At 29.7% G+C, this 19,886-nt stretch overlaps 1 protein-coding gene across 2 annotated transcripts in view; it reads right to left on the bottom strand.

Moving 5' to 3' along the window:
- Positions 1-18,031, bottom strand: part of LOC110671751 (probable mannitol dehydrogenase) — a 45,826-nt gene extending 27,795 nt beyond the window's left edge. Inside the window, exons 1-5 of one of the 2 annotated variants that reach the window (XM_058138588.1) lie at positions 17,853-18,031; positions 17,600-17,713; positions 16,974-17,487; positions 16,731-16,884; positions 16,421-16,641 (exon numbers count right to left, since the gene is read on the bottom strand). In XM_058138588.1, the coding sequence (XP_057994571.1) occupies positions 16,436-16,641; positions 16,731-16,884; positions 16,974-17,487; positions 17,600-17,713; positions 17,853-17,953 (1,089 nt within the window). In that variant the 5' untranslated portion in view covers positions 17,954-18,031 and the 3' untranslated portion in view covers positions 16,421-16,435. Of the gene's footprint in view, positions 1-16,420; positions 16,642-16,730; positions 16,885-16,973; positions 17,488-17,599; positions 17,714-17,852 lie in introns of those variants that run through there. The other variant, XM_058138589.1, reaches the window with a different exon arrangement.
- Between the last annotated feature and the right edge of the window lie 1,855 nt (positions 18,032-19,886).

The following is a 19,886-nucleotide window of genomic DNA, read 5'->3' as shown; positions in this document are numbered from 1 at the left end:
AACTATCTATCAATAACATATGAGTACTTTAATTAATCACGTAATTGATTAAAATTTCAAATACTTATAAGTTCAAATTCGATTATAAGCATTATTTTATAAATTGAATTTCATAAGTTAAATCAAACACACTCATAATCGAAGACTAAAGAAAAGCTCGATGTGCAAATATAAATGTTGTATCTATGTTAAAGATCTATAAATTTTCTATGTGCTATCACTTACCATAAAAATTAAACTTTAACAATTAACAATTAAATAGGTGTATAGCTCCCAAAGGTTTTATTTTCTAAGTAACTAGGGAATCACCTATGCTAATACACGTGGCTATTACTAATTTTAATTTATATATTTTCTTTTAATTTTAACATATAAATATAATGTAATTTTTAAAAATTTTTTTATTAATTATTTCAAATTTTATTTTTATTATTTTTATTTTTTAAACTTTATTAATTATTTCAAATTTTATTTCAAACTTTTTAAAAAAGATTTCATTCAAATCTTTATTAAAAAGTTTGAAATAAAATTTGAATAAATTAATAAAGTTTGAAAAATAAAAATAATAAAAATAAAATTTGAAATAATTAATAAAAGAGTTTGACATGTGGCATTCTCTTTTACAGTATTGCCACGTGGCATAGAATTCTCTATTACTTGTAAGTTATAAATTATTTAATAGTTACCCTGTTAATACTATAATAAGTAACCATTACGTAACCATTATTATGGTTACTTATTATAGTATTAATAGGGTAACTATTAAATAATTTATAACTTACATATAATGAGATAATATCACTTGTCACTCTGCCACATATTAGCCATGTGACAATACTATAGAAGAGAATGTCGCGTGGCAAACTTTATGGAATACATTCATGCTTTATATATATATATATATATATATATATATATATATATATATATATATATATATATATATATATATATATATGTTCGGACATCAAAACTAATTCCATACAAGGTGAACCGTCCTTCCTTTATGATAAGCATATCTTCCCAAAAATACAAAGGCTCTACTAAAGGGTTTTTCATTTTAAATTTTTTTGCCAAATTATCAACTAGTACCATCAACTTCAATTTGTTACAATACAATCACCTAATTTTATTTTATATTTGAAAAGTCACTCTAACCTACCATATCCAATTTATAAAGTTAAAAAAATGAAATTACGAATTTTTCTCATCTCCCTGTTCTCTTTCTCCCTCTCTCCTTTTACTTTTTCCCTCTCTCTCACATTCTTATGGTCAAATTAATTGATAATTATTTATTACTAATCTTATTTCTTATTTATATTTTTCTATTTAATATTAATTTATTATATTATACAACAACGGTCTAAAAGTAATGATTGAAAAAAAAAATATTATGTTGTATTAATGGGGAATTATAAGAATATTTTGTTTCATCGAATTGACAGTAGACCAACTATGCCACATAATTGACTCTCTCTCTCTCTCTCCCTTCTCTCTCACACATTTTGTCTCTTCCCTCTCTCACTCTCACGCACATTCTTTCTCTTTCTATGTCACATGCACACATTTTACCTTACTCTGTCCCTCCTCTCTCTCACACACATTTTGTCTCTCTTCCTCCTTCACTTGATTTGCCTAGAAAGCCAAAACCCATAAAAGATATAAATAAATAAATAAATAAAATCTGAGAGAAACCTCTAAACCAAAAATCATATAAAAGAAAACAAAATTCAATCCTAATTCACAAACATCATTTGATCAAAGAATTGAAACTTCAAAACAATAAATCCAAAATTCAACATGACCAAAAATCAAATATCTAACAATTTGAGACCAAAAAATCAACATAACTCAAAATGAAAAAAAAATTACAATAAAAATAAGAAAAATCTTTATAATCCAAAAATTAAGAACGAGTGTCTTGGCTAGCACCTTCCTTTTACATTTCAACAACAACAAGAACCTCGTCCAAGTCCCCCACAACCTCCTCTCACGACTTTGTTGTTGCCAAGTTGGCTTGCATTGTTGTCACCTTGGATTCAAATTACCATTTTCAACACCAATTTTATTAGTGGAACTCCATATCTTACTCAAAATCTCAAAAGTGCCCTGATCATGATGGTTTTAAAAGAAAGACCTTACCTAAGTTGTGGTACTTGTTGAAATTGAGCTGCTTTAATTTGATTTGGACAAAGAATAAAGTGTCATAGTGGTTGCTTCCATACTATGTCATACATGATTTTTCTTATTTACATTCAATCCACCATAGACCAAGACACAAGATGTATGATGAGACTCATCTATTAAATACATGGATCCTATATGTTTGTGTCTTAGGTTCTCACTAGCAAGTTTGTGTCTTAATTTCGTGATGGACCAGATATAGATAAAAATTCCCTTATCATACATACGCTAGTATGAATGGCGGTATGTGACTTGAACTTACTGATAAATCCACCTTAATTTAGAAATTTATTTCTCACACACATAAAAGTGTCTTTTTTTTTGTGCATCTAATATAAACTCAAGTTTATATAAGAATGAGTTTAACATCCATTAGATTAAATATTATATTGAGGTGTGTTCAAAATTAATTAAAATGTGTATATAGGTTGCACAAATCTCTATGTAAATATTTAATTTAACGGTTAATGAGTTGGTCCTTTTAGTTTTAATTAACACACATTTTTGACAAAATGCCCATTAGTGGCAATGACTTAGATTTAAAAGGAGTAATTTTGCTAAAAGAGACCTCTGAGGCTTTTTATGAAATCCCGAGGTATTTAATGCTCTCTGCAGGTTATTAAATGTTAGTAGGTCTTATAATGAAGGCGTGGGCCATATGGTCAACTTCCATTTATAGAGGTCAACCTCGTTACTCATAGTAGAGGTTGTAGGGGCATGGGAATGCTAGTAAAAATTTTAATTAATGAAATCCCAACAAGGATCGAGTGGGACTCTTGATATAATTATGTTTAGGCAAAATGTCCTTTTAAGGCTCTAACAATTACTCTTAAAGTTAAATAAGTTTTTGTCAATTTAGTTAATTCTTTTAAGTCCCTGATAATTACTCTTTAAGTCAAATAAGCTTTTGTAGATTTAATTGATTCATTTAAGCCACTATGAATAAAAAATTCGCTTTTGCAAGCCCTCTCTTTGACACGATATCTGCTGTGACGCCCCTTACCCGTCTATTGTATAGCCGAGCAAGAAGTGCCACATTCGGTGCCGGAGCACCCTATCTTGTCTTGTCATGTCTATTGTAAATTTTAATGTCCTTTAAATCAGGTAATTTACGTGTAGAAATTTTTTTTTTTTTTTATATCTTATTTTTGTGGAGACCCGAACAGATCCTCCTCTGTTTTATTAGCATCTGGCGGGTTCCACTATCACCTGTTAACATATTCATAGTCATCTCACATATTTCCATATCATATTCTCTTTTATCATATCATTCGCAACTATTTATGAGATCTCAAAATGAAGTGTCATCTATTGCATTCATATTGAAATTCATAGATAATAAATTATAAGTTTTCATTTCAAGTCCAAAATAAAATACATCATAAACTAGTAATTACATAATGACTAGACATAATGAACCAAAATACTAGGCTACACATGGGCCCTACCAAAATACAAAAGACTGATGAGGTGACTACGACGGTGGCGATCCGGTCAAAACTCGTCCGAATACTACTGTGGCGGCTGCTGATCTTCAGTACCTACGCGATGGAAAACCAACGCGCTAAGCATAACGCTTAGTGGTGCATAATTTATAATAATAATAATTAAACAATTGAAATAATATTTACAAATCATAAATTCTGGGTCTTTTACATTTTTTTACACTTTGGAATCAATTAAAATTATTGGGGTCTTTCCTGTTTACTTATTGTATATTCAGTATTAATTAATTATTATCAATGCCCAAGAAACCTATAACAAATTATAAAAGCTGGATACACGGGAGTATACGGGTTAGACAGCCATATGTCTACCTCAGATACATCCATCGTGCACGAGGCCACCGGTATCGGGCATGAGACCATTGTCGGGCTTGTAAAGCCGAAATAAAGTAGGCACAATGGCGATAAATAGGCATATAGCCTGTAGAACAATCATATCGACATATATTGTCAGTTCATGATTTGCTCAGTAGCGATCGCTATCTGTGGTCCCTAATTGGTATACCAATTTATCCAAACTAAATAAATAAGTCTAGGTATACTATGGGCAATTAAACATTTTTAATTATTTTAGCACTATTCACTGTTACTATTTTCTAGTACTGTTCATTGGTACCATTAATTTCATATTAATGAGACATTAGTCCCAATTTATATATTCATATCATTTTTAATATTTAATTATCCTTATGAGTATTTTAATTATCATATATAGCATTTTTCCCATGAACCTTTCTTTAGGTTCATGTTGATGTGTTATCTTTATCTAGGAATTTGACTAGGTTAGGATGTCTATTTAGTCACACTTCCTTCATAACAATTGTTCCTCTATGTTTAAACTTGAATTTCAGTTTTTGAATCACTGAATTTGGAGTTATAGAACTCAAGTTATGGTCAAAATACCATAACTGGTCCCTTTGCCTCTAAGCTATCCAGAATTTACAATTTCTAGTCAATAAACTTTGACCAGTCATTTGATCATTTTATTGTCATTTTTAGACTTAGGTTCCTCCACAAGATATGTTCCTCTATGTCTTAGGGACTCTTAGGTACAATTTCATAATTTTTCAAGCTTGGTATAGTGAGTTATGGTCAATGTATTAACCTAGACTCTCAGTCCTATAAGGGCAAAAATCAACTTCAGGGCAGTATGTTTGACCCTCTTTTTAGGGTCTTTACACTTAGAATTTGGCAAAGGTGTCTAAATCAATATTGTAGCCCTAAGTATCATGTTTCTAGATCATATTGGCAAATCTCAAATGGAATTTCCTAGTGGGAGTTATGGCCAAATGAACACACAGGTATCAAATGGCATTCTGGGTTCAACTTAACATTTTCTAGATTTCAATTCCTAAATTTGGCTAATATTTTCCCTAGGATGCAATGGTTTCTAGAGCTTGGTCAAAACATAAAAATTGTTGTGCTATGTCTTATAAAACTTTTGGCACTAGTTTCACTCAATTTGCAGCTTTGGAGACCAAGTTATGGCATTTTTGCCAAAACTGGTCAAGCATACCAAAGGAACAGTATTTTAGACAATTTCTGGGTTGGCAGTTTTAGTGACTCAACTTGTGCTAACAATTTGATTTGGTTAAAAGCCAAACTGAGTTAAGTGGTCTTCATGAAAAATGTAGCCCTATGTCTAAACTTTCCATGGTTAAAATTTTAGGTCAATTGGACCAGTATAGAGAGAGTTATGACCAAATGAACACGTACTGTTCATTTGGTCATTTTCTGGGTTGGCAGTTTCAGTGACCCAACTTGTGCTAACAATTTGAATTTGTTAAAGGCAAAACTGGGTTAAGTGGTCTTCATGAAAAATGTAGCCCTATGTCTAAACTTTCCATGGTTAAAATTTTAGGTCAATTGGACCAGTATAGAGAGTTATGACCAAATGAACACGTACTGTTCATTTGGTCATTTTCTGGGTTGGCAGTTTCAGTGACCCAACTTGTGCTAACAATTTGAATTGGTTAAAGGCAAAACTGGGTTAAGTGGTCTTCATGAAAAGTGTATCCCTATGTCTAAACTTTCCATGGGTAAAATTTTAGGTCATTTGGACCAGTATAGAGAGAGTTATGACCAAATGAACACGTACTGTTCATTTGGTCATTTTCTGGGTTGGCAGTTTCAGTGACCCAACTTGTGCTAACAATTTGAATTTGTTAAAGGCAAAACTGGGTTATGTGGTCTTCATGAAAAGTGTAGCCCTATGTCTAAACTTTCCATGGTTAAAATTTTAGGTTATTTGGACCAGTATAGAGAGAGTTATGACCAAATGAACACGTACTGTTCATTTGGTCATTTTCTGGGTTGGGTTGCAGGGAAATCCGAATTTGGGCAGTATTTAGCTCAAGTTTTGGACAGAATTTGGGCATGGTTTCTTCATGGAAAATGGGCTATTTTGGGTCTAGTTTCACCTCCAATTGGCCTCATACCAATTGGGATCACACAATTTTATTTATGGCCTAAAATGTACACTGCCCTCAACAAACACAACCTGCAGAAAATTAACACTTCCAAAACTCAATCTCCTTCAACTTCCTTACTTCAATTTGCATGCAATACACTTCTATAAGCAACAATCTCATCCCAATAGGTCAATTTCAACATTTTACACAAAGTCCTCAACATTTACACAAACCCTAGTTTTCAAAGTTTCAAATTTACACAAACACTACACAATCAAACACCCAAATATTTCAACTAATTACACATTCTCATAGAACCATTTTTCATCACTTAAAAGCAATAAACTTCAAGTCCCATGGCTGCCAAAAATTCAAGGGTTCTTTCCTCTAGATTTTCTTTTTGTTTTAATGGTTTTTTTATGCTTAGCTAAACATGCTTTTCATGTTTAATAAAGAGAAGAAGAGGGATTAGTGCACTAACCTCTTGTGACCCACTTCAAACTTTAATCTTTCTTCTTCTTATGGGTATCTAAAGCTTCCTTATGGTGTGGGCTAAATTTTTTGTGAAGGGGTCTATGGGTTTTGGGGAGGAGAAAGCTTGGAAAATCAAGCTTTAAGAAGAACAAAAATGGAGGGAGAGAGCTCCCATGGTGGACGGTTTCCAAGAGAGGGAGAGAGAGAGAAGAGGGAAGAAGAAGATGGAAGCTTGGGGTTGGTGGGGTTTGTCTTCTTGTGTCTATTTATATACATTTTTTTTTTGAATTTTCCTAAGCCTTTCCTTTTCTTTTCTTTTCTTTTCTTTTCCTTTCTTTTCCTTTCTTTCCTTTTCTCTTTTTCCTAATCTATTTCATAAATTTTAATTAATGTTAATTATTCTATTTCCAAATTTTAATTTGACATTTAAGTCAAAATTCACCTCTAGGGGTGAAATGACCAAAATGCCTTTCATGGTGCTCATCGGGTTATTTTTTTATTATTTTATACCAATTTATAAATTCTCTAAACTTTAATTTATTTTTTTTCTCTATTATTCCTATGTTTTTTTAATATTTATTTCATTAATTTATGTCTCCTCACTATAGTTTAAGTGTAGTTCCAGACATCCTGACTGTCCGAACAGATATTAGTCGTCAGAACAGTAAAATGTACGGACTACCTACGGTGAGGGCGTTACATCTGCTCCGTTAAACCTGAGTCTAGCTATCTAGTGTTACTAGGTCATGCAGCACCTAAATCTCCTCTTCTACATCTAGTATAAGCATTGAATTTAGCACTAGACATGCTAAATGACGATAACAATACACAACACCCATATTTTCAATAATTTTCTCTTATTGATATAATTAAGTTGTAGAAAGAGAGAGTGAGAGAGCAGTAGAGAGTTTAGCTCTTAGGTTATGTAATAAAAGTGGATGTCAGCTAAATGTTTGTCTATCACCTTTAAGTCAAGTGATAGAGATTAGGCCTCTTTGACCTAAATTTTCAATATTTTAACTTTATGAGAAATTGTTATGGGCTCAAATGGATCAACCAAGTAGACAAATACTTATTTGACTCTAATAGTAATTGTCAAGAGGCTTAAATGGATTAAATAAATTGAAGATGGTTTATTTGACTCTAGAATAATTATCAGGGGCTTAAATGGATCAACTAAATTGATACGGAATTATTTGACTCTAAGAGTAATTGTCAAGGGCTTAAAAAGTTTTTTTTTTGTTTTATATTTATAAAAGATTTGAAATTATAAAATTTAAATCAAATGAATTTTAGCTATAAAATTTCTATCATATTATAAAGCTCTTTAGCTTTTAAAAAGATACTTGCAAAAGGAGATATTGTCTTCAATTTAAGATTAGAAGAGTGAAAGGTTTAGTGCGAAGAGGAATGGAGAAGAATTCAACATTGATGTTTGAAATTGGAGTAAAAGGCAAACCAAACTATGCATGAAATTCCTTGCAAGTGTAATAGTAAAAAGTTCTAAGGTTTAGGCTTCATTTCGTTTGTGGAAAATAACTCGTATACGAAAAATATTTTTCTATTCTTATCTAAATTGAAATTAATGTTTGATTAACTCTTTGTTTAATGCATTTTTATTTGGTAAAATGTTCAATTTAGCTCATGTACTTATTGGGCAAGTTCAATTTAGTTCATTTTAACTTTTTGCCCAAAATTAGTCCAAAAGATTCAATTTAAACTCAATTTAGCCCAAAAATTTAAATTTATAGGCTAAGTTTCTTGATTTCTTGATTTAAATTAAAAATTAAGAAGTTCAATTTCTTAATTATGGGACTATATTTCTTGATATTTCTTGATTTCTTTATTTAACCCAAAAATTAAGAAGCCCAATTTCTTAATTTTTTTTATTTTTGGGCTAAATTGACCATAAATTGAAACTTCTACACTAAATTTGATACAAACTTAAAAATAGACTAAATTGAACTTCCTGTGTAATTGAGCTTTAATCTATTTTTATTTTACCACCATAATTGGTGTTGATTATGCATGCTTTGTTATAAATAAACCAAGTCATAAATTAAAAAGTAAATTCATTTGGAATCAATTTTATACATTATGTGGTATAATTTTATGTTGTCATGTTGGAAGTTCTTCAAAATATAGATAAAATGTCAACTTTAGGTTAAGATTGCTTTCTCCAACAACAAATTCTGTTTAAATTATAAAGTCAAGGCTGACTTGCTTCCTCTCTTTCTCAAAGTGGAGAAAGAATACAAGGGGTATGATAGTAAAGTGATGGTGGCCATAGATTGAAAGCAAGTCCATGGATTGAACATTATTAGCAATGTTCAAGAACGAAATAAGAAAGTCATTTTGGGTCTTTTTGGAGAAAGCTAAGAATATGTGTGCTAGTCGAGGGTTCATTTATCTTTTCTATCTCTACCTTATTTTCACTTTCAATCTTACTAACATAATGCCCATGCTATGCATGAATAATTTATAATTTCTATTTTTAATTTAATATTTAATTATATTCTAAATAAGATATATTATTACTATTAAATTAATTTTCAAATAAAATTTCTCTCTTATTTAATTTAATTTAAATAAATTTTTACATGTTATAATAATAAATTGTTAATTAATTTATGGTGTAATTAATTAAAATACCTATTTAATTCTTTATATATATATATATATATATATATATATATATATATATATATATATATATATATATATATATTAGTTTACATGATTACTTTGTTTTAAATGTAATAAAATTACTTTATTCAAAAAATAATTTAAATTTCATAAAATTTTTATATTTTATCTCATAATTTATGTAAATTGATATTTATTTTTATAGATTACAGAAAATATATTAGATTAATGAGAAAATAATGTTATTTTAAAAATATATGAATATAATATTTTTTGTTATTAATATAATAAAAAATATATTAAATTACTAATAATGAATTAAATTATTTAATTTTAATAATAATGAAAATATATAACATTATTATTAATTAAAAATAATACTTTATTATATTATTTTTTAAAAATACTGCATCTTTAAATTTTTTAATGTGTAATTTTTTTATTAATATGATATATTTTCTATAAAATAATTCTTTCACAAAAATGGTTATCGTTTTACATAAATTTATGATATAAAATAAATACGTTTCATAAAAGTTAAAATTTTAAAAAATCATCATTTTTTATTAATATAATAAATATTAAAAATGCATATTATTTTTCAAAAGACTGATCTCATAATTTTGATATTGTAACTTTAATTTTTTATTTTAATCATCTTTACTTGTAGCTAAATTTTTGATGTAATCATATTTACAATCTAATTTTGAAATTCTACTTCTATATAAAAATATAGTTAAGAGATAATTTATGCATAAAAATTTAGATATTTAATTAAAATTTAAAAATAATAAAAAATAGAACAAATTAAAAAATAATTTGAGAGCACTTAGGTGAAATGAAAATACTTATTGAGAGTAGAGATTGATATGTATCAAATATATCATATGACATACTATATATAAACAAACAAATGAAAACCACTGAAATAAAAATTTAATTTTATAACTAAGTATTATTTAATTGAAAAACGTTAGTAAAAATATTCAAATTTATTTTTTAACAGTAAAATATTTCCTATTTACTTGACCGTTTCAATTTAACTAAGAAAGTGAAATAAAAAAAATATTAAATTATTAACACAAAAAATAATACATACAAATTATAAATAAGTCAAATTTCTATATTTTATCTTTTATAACTTTTATCTAGACTATAATTTTTGTCTCTCAAAATTTTTAACAAAAATTTCATAATAAAAATAAAAAAATATAACAATATAATAAAAATATTTATTAAAGATATCAAATAATTTAAGGTTGATTAAATTATATGATAGTTGATTATGAGATCATAAAATAATGGTCAAATTTCTTTAAATTAATAGCCATGAGTGACCTATTATTATTATTATTATTATTATTATTATTATTATTATTATTATTATTATTATTATTATTATTATTATTATTATGACATGTGGTAAATAATATTTTTACATAAATAAATTTATAAAAAAATAATATAAAAAGTTTGTAAATATTGCATTTAATTACACGTTTTAGTTTTTTAAAATCAAATTTTAAAGAAAATAATAATTTAAATAATAATGATAATTAAAAGAGAAATAAAAAAGAATTAAATAATAATTAATATAAAAGAGAGTTATTTATGGAAGGTGGTATTCCCTTGGAAATATGTTCCTACTTTATAATAATAATAATAATAATAATAATAATAATAATAATAATAATAATAATAATAATAATAATAATAATAATAATAATAATAATAACAACTACTTATTGTAATATTAAAGTGTAATAATTAAATAATTTGTAACTTACATTTAGATAATTAGGAAATTAATAACTTAATCATAATTTAAAGAAATTATATAATTAATTAATAAAAAATAGAGGGAATTTAATGAAATTACTTGGGACATATATATAATTTAAAAAATTAATATTAACCAAAGTAATAATATTAATTATTTAGTAATTATACTATAACAATATCAAAAAAATAATGAAAATTAAATATTAATATAAATTTCTTGCTTACCATACTCATGAAAATAAAATTTTATTTTATTTTTTCATAATTCATTATATATATATATATATATATATATATATATATATATATATATATATATATATATATATATATAGCATTCAATATATAACTGAAAATACGTCTTTATTAAATACGTATTAAAATAAGATAAATAAAAATAAAATAAAAAGAAGAGAGAGAGCAAAATATTTAACTCTATGTGACTAATTTTATAGTATAATTTTAAATTATTTTGTTAATTTTAAGATATATAATTAAATGAAATAAATAAAATTTAAGAATTATTAAATGAGAAATTTTTAAAATTATTGAAATATATCTAATATTTTCAATTAGTTAGCCATAAAAATTATAGTAACAATGGTAATAGTAGATATATTTAATGGTAATAGTAATGGTAATAATACTTACATTAATTATTATAATTATTAAATATAATAATTTCTATATGGTAAGTGTCACATGGCAACATTAAAATCTATAATGCGATGTAGTAGTAGGAAAGGAAAATCTTCTTACTTTATAATGCTACGTGGCAATATCAAAATTTAGAATATCACATGACAGTAGTAAGAAAAAATCTCTCTCTCTCTCTCTCTCTCTCTATATATATATATATATATATATTGATTTTTTATTTTTTCAATTATGTATTCAATAATGAGGGATTTTTGTTTTCAAACTCCAAAAAATAAAAGTGGAGACAATTATAGAAACTAGGGAGCCTAGAGAGTTGATATACAATTCTGTTAAAAATTGGAAAATTAATCTGCTTGCTCCTGGTAATGAAGGTGGAGCTTTAAAAAGGCTAGTATTTGGTACATTTTCTCCTTAATGAACCATATATATGACTAATTTCAAGAAAATCTATTAGGTAATCTGCATTTCTAACAGGATGATTGTACAAGTTTTGGTGTTGATTGATCTTTTTCTTGCAAAGTAACAATTGTCGATGCAGGGCTTGTCTAGGTAGTGTAAGAAACTATTGCCTAATAATGCCAAGTGCCCTGTTTTTGTTGTGAAGAAACCAAAATGAAAGAGAGCATTAACCCATGTCAAGCATTGAACTTTTCTCCTGCCGAATCAATATTTTTCCTTGTATATATGTACTACCAAAGATATGTTATCATTATAAATTACTTGAAGTCATCTACGATTTGTTGTGCCTTGTTTTGCTTCTTTTTTTTTTTTTTCTAGTACTTGCTTTTTTTATCTATAAGTTTTGTGACACCCCTTATCCGTCTACAGTGTAGCCGAGCAATGTTTACCACATTCGGTGCTGGAGTACCCTATTCTGTCTTATCGTGCACAATATTAATTTAATTATATTATCATACCTGTAGAAATATTTTTTTTTATCACATCTTATTTTTGTGGAGATCCGGACGGAGTCTCCTCTATTTTTATTAGCGTATAGCGGATTCCATTTATTTACCTGTTAAAAATAATTTCATATCATATGTTATATTATCCATCTCATTCTTTTCATATGCCATGTCATATCATTTCATTATTCATAAAATTTTCAAGAAAGTAAATTTCATTTCATTCATATAAAATTTATATACAGTAATATACAAATTATATACAATCCCAAAAATTTAATTATATGTCTCAAAATAATTGCATCATTTACTTATATACAATAATAAAAAAACAACATCTAAATATACATGAGCCCTACCAAAATAGACTACTGAAGTGACAACCTACACTGTAGCAGATCTGGTCAAAATTCTGTCTAGGCACTATTGCTGCTGCTGCTGCTGCTGGTCTCTCGTACCTATGCGTGGTAAGAACCAACGCGTTAAGCATATTGCTTAGTGTTGTATAAATTGAAATAAAAATAACTAAGTAATTGAAATAATTATTTTCACGTATAACCTTATAAAGAAATATAGAATTTCATGAATTTAAAATCTTTTACATGTTTTAAGAACTTTGGAAGCAATTAAGTTAATCGGGATCTCTTCTGTTCATTTATTCCATGTTCAGTCTTATTACTCATACCTGTGATCTCTTCGTGTACTTATTTAAATTTAAGGCTTATTACTCTTATCTGTGTCCAAGTAACCTATAACAAACTATAAAGACTAGATACATAAGAGTATACTAGTTAAATATCCGTATATCTAACATGTATACATCTGTCATGTCAGGCACAAGGCCAGCGGACAGGCATAAAGTCAGAAATAAAATCAGGCACAATGGCCAATGGGCAAGCATGAAGCTTGAAGAATAACCATATCAGAGATATATTGTCTATCAATGATCATTCTTGTGGACAATACTGCAATCTGTAATCCTTAATTGGTATACCAATCGATCCATGCTTTATATATAAGTCTAGGTATACTTTAGACAAATTAGTATTATTAAGTACTTGTAATTTCATTATTTCATGATATGTACTAATTGTGTTTCATAACATTTTCATGTCACTTGTAATGGGAAACATAAGTCCCACATATATATTCATATTATTTTTATGTTTAACAAGTCATTTTGATTAATTTAATATCATATGCTAAGTCATTTTATGAACCTTTCTCAAGGTCCAGATTTGATGTCTTTACTTCACCTAGTAAATTGTTCAAGATGTAGCTACTGTTTGGCCACACTTCCTTCATGGAAGTTATTCCTCTATGTCTTTTCTTTGTTTTCCTTTTTGGTTCATGTCATTTGGAGTTTTAGAACTCAAGTTATGGTTAAATAACCAAAACTGGTTCATTAACTCACTCTAGTTCCAGAACCAGGCAGATTCTAGAATCAATTTTTTCCTAATTATTTGGACATGTTACAGTCACTTTTAGGCCTAATGTTTTTCATAGGAGTTATTACTCTATGTCTTAGGATCACTCAGATTTAAGATTTGTAATTTTTCAAGTTTTATAGAATTAATTATAGCAAATTAACTGGCCTGGACTCAGGTACCCTATGCCTTCAGGATTCCAAGTTCAGGTCAATGGCTTTGTCTCCTATTTTAGGGTTCTTACACTCAAAATTTGAGGAAAGTTTATAAATCAAAGTTGGAGCCCTGTCTCTTAGGTTTCCAGAACAATTTGTCTCATCCCAATTGGAGTATTTTACTAAAAGTTATGGTATAAACACTGTTCTAAAGTCAAGTGGTTTTTTGGTTCTATTTCAGGTTTTGGCATACTGACTTGTCCTAGTTAATTGACTTAGTTCCATTGGGTTTTAGGTTTTGGTCAAAACACCAAAATTGTAATTTTAGGTCTTATAGAGATTTTGACTTATGTTTCACTGTATTTTCAGTTTTGTGTACCAAGTTATGGTATTTTTTCCAAAACTGGTTGGATAGGTTCAAGTCCAGAATTTCTAGTCAGTTTGGTTATTGACAGAATTGGTGACCTAAATTTTGCTAGAAATTTGGTTGGGTTAGAGGCAGAATTAGGTTCTATATTCTTTATGAAAAATGTGATCCTATATCTAACCTTTCCAATGGTTCAAGAATCAGGTCATTCTGACATTCCTAGAGTAAGTTATGGCCATTTGAACATTTACTATTTATTTGGTCATTTTTCCAGGGCCAGATTAGGGACAGTTTTTTGGCATGGTTTCTTCATGAAAAATGGGGCATTATGACCCTAGTTTCATCTCCAATTAGCCTCACACCAATTGGAGTAACATAACTCTATTTATGGCTCAATAGTCACACTAGACTCATAAGTCCCAAAACCTGCATGAAAATGTAATACTCCCAATTTCAATTCCTCCCAACTTCCAAACTTCAATTGACATTCATAACACTTCTAATAGTCAACAATTGGTCTCAACATCATTAATTTTCAAGTCATACACAAAGTTCCCAAAGTTAGGTCAAAACCCTAACTCAAAATCACAATCTCTTGCAAACACATGCCAATCAACTTAATTATTACATATACTCATCAATAACACTAATAAACTTAATTAATTTCATCAAAACCATCAAACCCCAACTCTTGTCATGGCTGCCGAATTCTAGGGTTCCATATACACATGGTATTTCTTTTTAATTTCATGCAATTTTGACTTAGTTTGACATGCTTATACTAGTTAAAGAAGAAAATGGGGTGTATAGTGCACTAACCTTGTTTGTGTCCAACTTGGACTTGCTAAACTTTAAATTTGTCTTCACTTCTTAGCTGCCACTATCTTCCTCAAGGTCTAAAAGCAAGTTTTAGTGAAGGCAGGTATGGATTTTAGGGTAAAATGGCATGGGAAATCAAGTTAGAAGAGAAAACAATGGTGGAAGCTTGGAGGGGTGTTGGTTCGGCCATGGAAGAACAAAAAGGAAGAAGAAGACTAAATAGGATAAGAAGGAATTAATTGAAGTTGTCTTATATATATACATATATGTCTAAGTTTAATTGGCTTAATATTTTAATTATGTCATCTTATGTCATGCTTACATCATAATTAATTTCCTTTTTCTTTTCTTTCTTTTCCTTTCTTCTTTCTTTTCTCATTTCCATAAATAATTTCATAATTTTAATTTATTTTTATGCATTTTAATCTCTCTCACTTAATTGAGATTTAGGTCAAAATTCATCACTGGAGGTGAAATGACCAAAATGCACTTTGTTGGACTTATCGAGTTATAACTGTCCTTACCGATTGGCTAAATTTTCTTGGATTTTTCTTTGGTATTTTTATTATCATTTAGACTTCATAATTCCTTCAATTTAATCCAAAATATTTATTTCACAGGATTTCTTGCGGGTCTGAGGTTGACAACTGTCTTCATAGTCGCTTTCCATTAGGGTCACCCATCACCGTGATCTCCGGCTCATTTAATTCATTTGCAATTCATTTTTTTTATTTTTCCTTAATTTTTCTTGATCTTTATTCAGTCAATTTATATCTCCTCACCCTAGTTTAAGTGTAATTTCAAACTTCCTGGCTGTCCGAACAGACAGTAGAATGTACGGACTACCTAAAATAAGGGCGCTACAAGTTTACTAAATGTTGAATCAATATTTTTCATGTTGATAGAAGAGTTGATCCCTTGGACTTTTGCAATGTTTGTGCTTTGTTTAATTTTTAGAATTAAAATTAAAAAAAAAATGCGTTCACTCATATCCAATTTATTAAAATTGCTCCTCATGATATTATATTATGAGGGAGTAGACCACAAAATCCTCAAACATAACAATTACATAAAAATTGAAATACATATATAAATTAAATTCAGTGGGTAGACTTGATTGTGTTGCTAACATCAATAACAAATCGATATCTAACATCAGCTTTCAACATGCGTTCCATAGCAGTGTTCACATACTCAATTGGGATAACTTCAATGTCTGCTGTTATGTTGTGTTTGGCTGCAAAATTAATCATTTCTTGTGTTTCCTCCATTCCCCCAATGCAACTACCTCCCACCATCTTCCTTCCTGTCAATAGTAAATATATATTTGACATTGTTAATTAATTTTTATTTGAATTATGAGTAAGAAGTAGACATATAGGAATGGACAATTACCCATTAACAAAGGAAAGGCTGCTAGCTCAAGTGGCTTCTCTGGAGCACCAACCAAAATCAGCTTTCCATTAGTCTTCAATAGCCCAATCAAAGGTACTAGAGGGTGCGTTGCAGACACCGTATCAATTATACCATCCATTGTGCCCATTGTAGCCTGTACCAGCAAGATTTATCAGGATCAGAAATTAAGTATACATGCACATAGGCAACTTCTCTTGAGTGTAAATTATAAATTATGCGTACCTTCATTTGATCTTGGTCACGGCTAACCAAAAATGAATCAGCACCAAGATGTTCAACAGCCTCCTGTTTCTTGCTAGGTGAGGTGCTAATCACAGTCACCTTAACCCCCATACCCTTGGCAAATTTCACTGCCATATGACCTAGCCCACCGAGGCCAACTACGCCCACATGCATGCCGGGCTTGTTAAGTCCATAATATTTTAAGGGGCTGTACACCGTTATTCCAGCACAAAGGAGAGGACCAGTAGAATCAAGAGGCAAGGTATCTGGAATACGAACGATGAAGTGCTCATCGGCAACCATGATGTCAGAGTACCCGCCGTAAGTGATGGTTCCGTCATAGTACTTCGCACCATAGGTGAGTATCATTTCTGCGCAGTAATTTTCAAGATTGTTCGTGCAGTTATGGCAGGAGTGGCATGATCCCACAATGCAGCCCACACCAACTTTATCTCCCACCTTGAATTTTTCCACTTTGCTGCCAACCTCTGTCACCACTCCCACAATCTCATGTCTGCATCACAAAATCACCAGAAAAGATCATTTTTAATATTGGTTGATGGGGTTCCAACGCTTAACTTTACACCGATAAACATTTTAATTGCTAATGTGATCAGAATACGTACCCAGGGACAAGAGGGTAAGTGGAAGTGCCCCATTCATTCTTGACCATGTGAAGGTCTGAGTGGCACATTCCACAGTAAAGAACCTTGAAACAAACGTCTTTCTCTCCTGTTGCCCTGCACAAACATGTCATTTATGGACAATTAGGAAGAACTGGATTATCGAATTTGTTCTCAGACATTTAAGAAAAAGAAGATTTGTTGATTTAAAAAGAGACACAAGAAAGATTTATGGAATTATAAGAAGAAAAAGAACCTCCTGGAGAAGTTGAAGGGAGAAAGGACACCCGATTCGTCTCTTGCAGCCCATCCGAATGCCTGTTTGGGATGCTCTTCCTCTGGCAATTTGGCTACCATTTTTCTTCGCAAGAAATTTAGATGGAAAATACAATATAGCAAAGAGATTTGCAGATGAGTCGAAAGCAGATAGCTTGAATGCTAGCTTCTGGTGATGGGTTAGGGGGTACGTGCCCATCAATATATATAGTAGTTGGAAGTTGGAAGAATCTTGGTTGGGCGATGGAGTGATGACGTATTAGGTGAGCTTTCCTATTTGGGCCTTACGTATCGGCCGACCGAAGAGCCAGCCGCAAGACTAGAAAGAAGTCAAAAAAACACAGAAAAATTTAAAATAAGGCTGCTTACGTTATCAAATATGTAAAAATTACACTATTTATTTTATTTTTTTATTATATTATTTTATAAATATTAAATATAATAAAATAATAATTATATTATGGAATCAATTAAATTTCATAGAGAATAACAGGCTCTTTTAGAAAGATCTCATATTTTTTTAAGTTATTATTATAATTATTTTTATCTAATGACATCAAAAATTTAAATATTTACAAGTACTACCTTTTAATTTAATTCTTTTAATTGTGAACCAATTGTAAATTTTGAAATTTTAATTAAATTTTATTCAATTTTCGAATTAAAATTGGGAGTGTGCCCCTTGCTTAGATGTCATCACACCTGGCATTTTTTTACTATATTTGAGCGAGTACCACATGACATACACGAAATTAAAAAAAAGAAAGTTTAATCATAGAAAGGGTAAACTTGTAATATATCAAATTTCTTCCTGCACTTTCTTCATCCTCCTCCATCACCAACGATGTATCAAATCTAAGCTCTCTAGCCCCTGAAATCAAAACCATAACCCTCTCTCAATATTTCATTCTATTCTTCTTCTTTTTTCTGTCCAATAAGGCATCATATGCTCAAGATTCCTCCTCACAGACATTCTAATCTCAAGCGACTTACCTCCCGCATCATTCAACTCATTCGTTGAAGATAGCTCCAACAAGTATTTTCTCTTCCTCTTCAAATTCTCATTCCGATTCTCAACCCTAATTCTAGATTAATGATTATCCATTTTGCCTTCATTGATAGATTTTTTAGGAAATTGACGTTGCCAAGAGACAATATGCTAGCTGAACCCAACTGATATGAATGCAGTGATGGAGGCCTGTGTTTGCTGCTACGATATTAATTCAGTTCTTCGAATATTTTGTGAGATGTTGAAGCCGGAAAGTTGTGGCGTTGATGGGATCACATATGGTACACTATTGAATGTACTCCCACTACTTCTAAATTTCCAAACATCAATATGAATCCTTCTTCTTCTTCTTCTTAATTTGCTATTTGAAAGGGTTTGGGAGATGCTCGAAGAATCAATGAAGCATTTCAAATACTTGGTCCCTGGAACAAGGTTTTGTTTTCCCCCAAAACAATAGAAAATGTTTTTAGCGTTACCATTACTATCATTGGGCTTATTTCTATTTGCCTTGCTTGCTCTGTTGTAGTGTAGGAGATATATGCTGCGCTAATGGCCTTCTTGCACATTATGGTTTTTCACTTCTTGAAGGAGGCAATCCTCCTTTCTTGATTGAATGCAAACTTGGCAGAGCAAAATGCAGATAATGTTGGAATGTGCTATGCATCAAACTCGTGAAGGGGAAGGAAAAATCATCAACCTGATGGTAATAGCTGCTTTGAAGAAGGAAGAAGAAAGAATGAACTTTTAATTTAGGGTATAGGATTATGGAAGTTGCAAATTTAGCCTTTCTTTAGGTTTTTTTTTTTTTTTTTTTTTTTTAACTTGCTATGTGTCATGTAGGACCTACCCAAAATATAATAAAAAATTGTTAGTTGTGATGACACCTTAGCAGTAGGGCTGAGCATTCGTTTCGAACCGAACCGAACCGAACCGAACCAAAAAAACCGAATAAACCGAATTACATAATATTATGAACCGAACCAAACCGAAATATATAATAAACGA

This window comes from Hevea brasiliensis, chromosome 16 (genome assembly GCF_030052815.1).
Source record: "Hevea brasiliensis isolate MT/VB/25A 57/8 chromosome 16, ASM3005281v1, whole genome shotgun sequence".
Classification (NCBI taxonomy): domain Eukaryota; kingdom Viridiplantae; phylum Streptophyta; class Magnoliopsida; order Malpighiales; family Euphorbiaceae; genus Hevea; species Hevea brasiliensis.
Note: the sequence above shows the minus strand (reverse complement) of the source record. Positions and strands in the feature narration are given on the sequence as shown.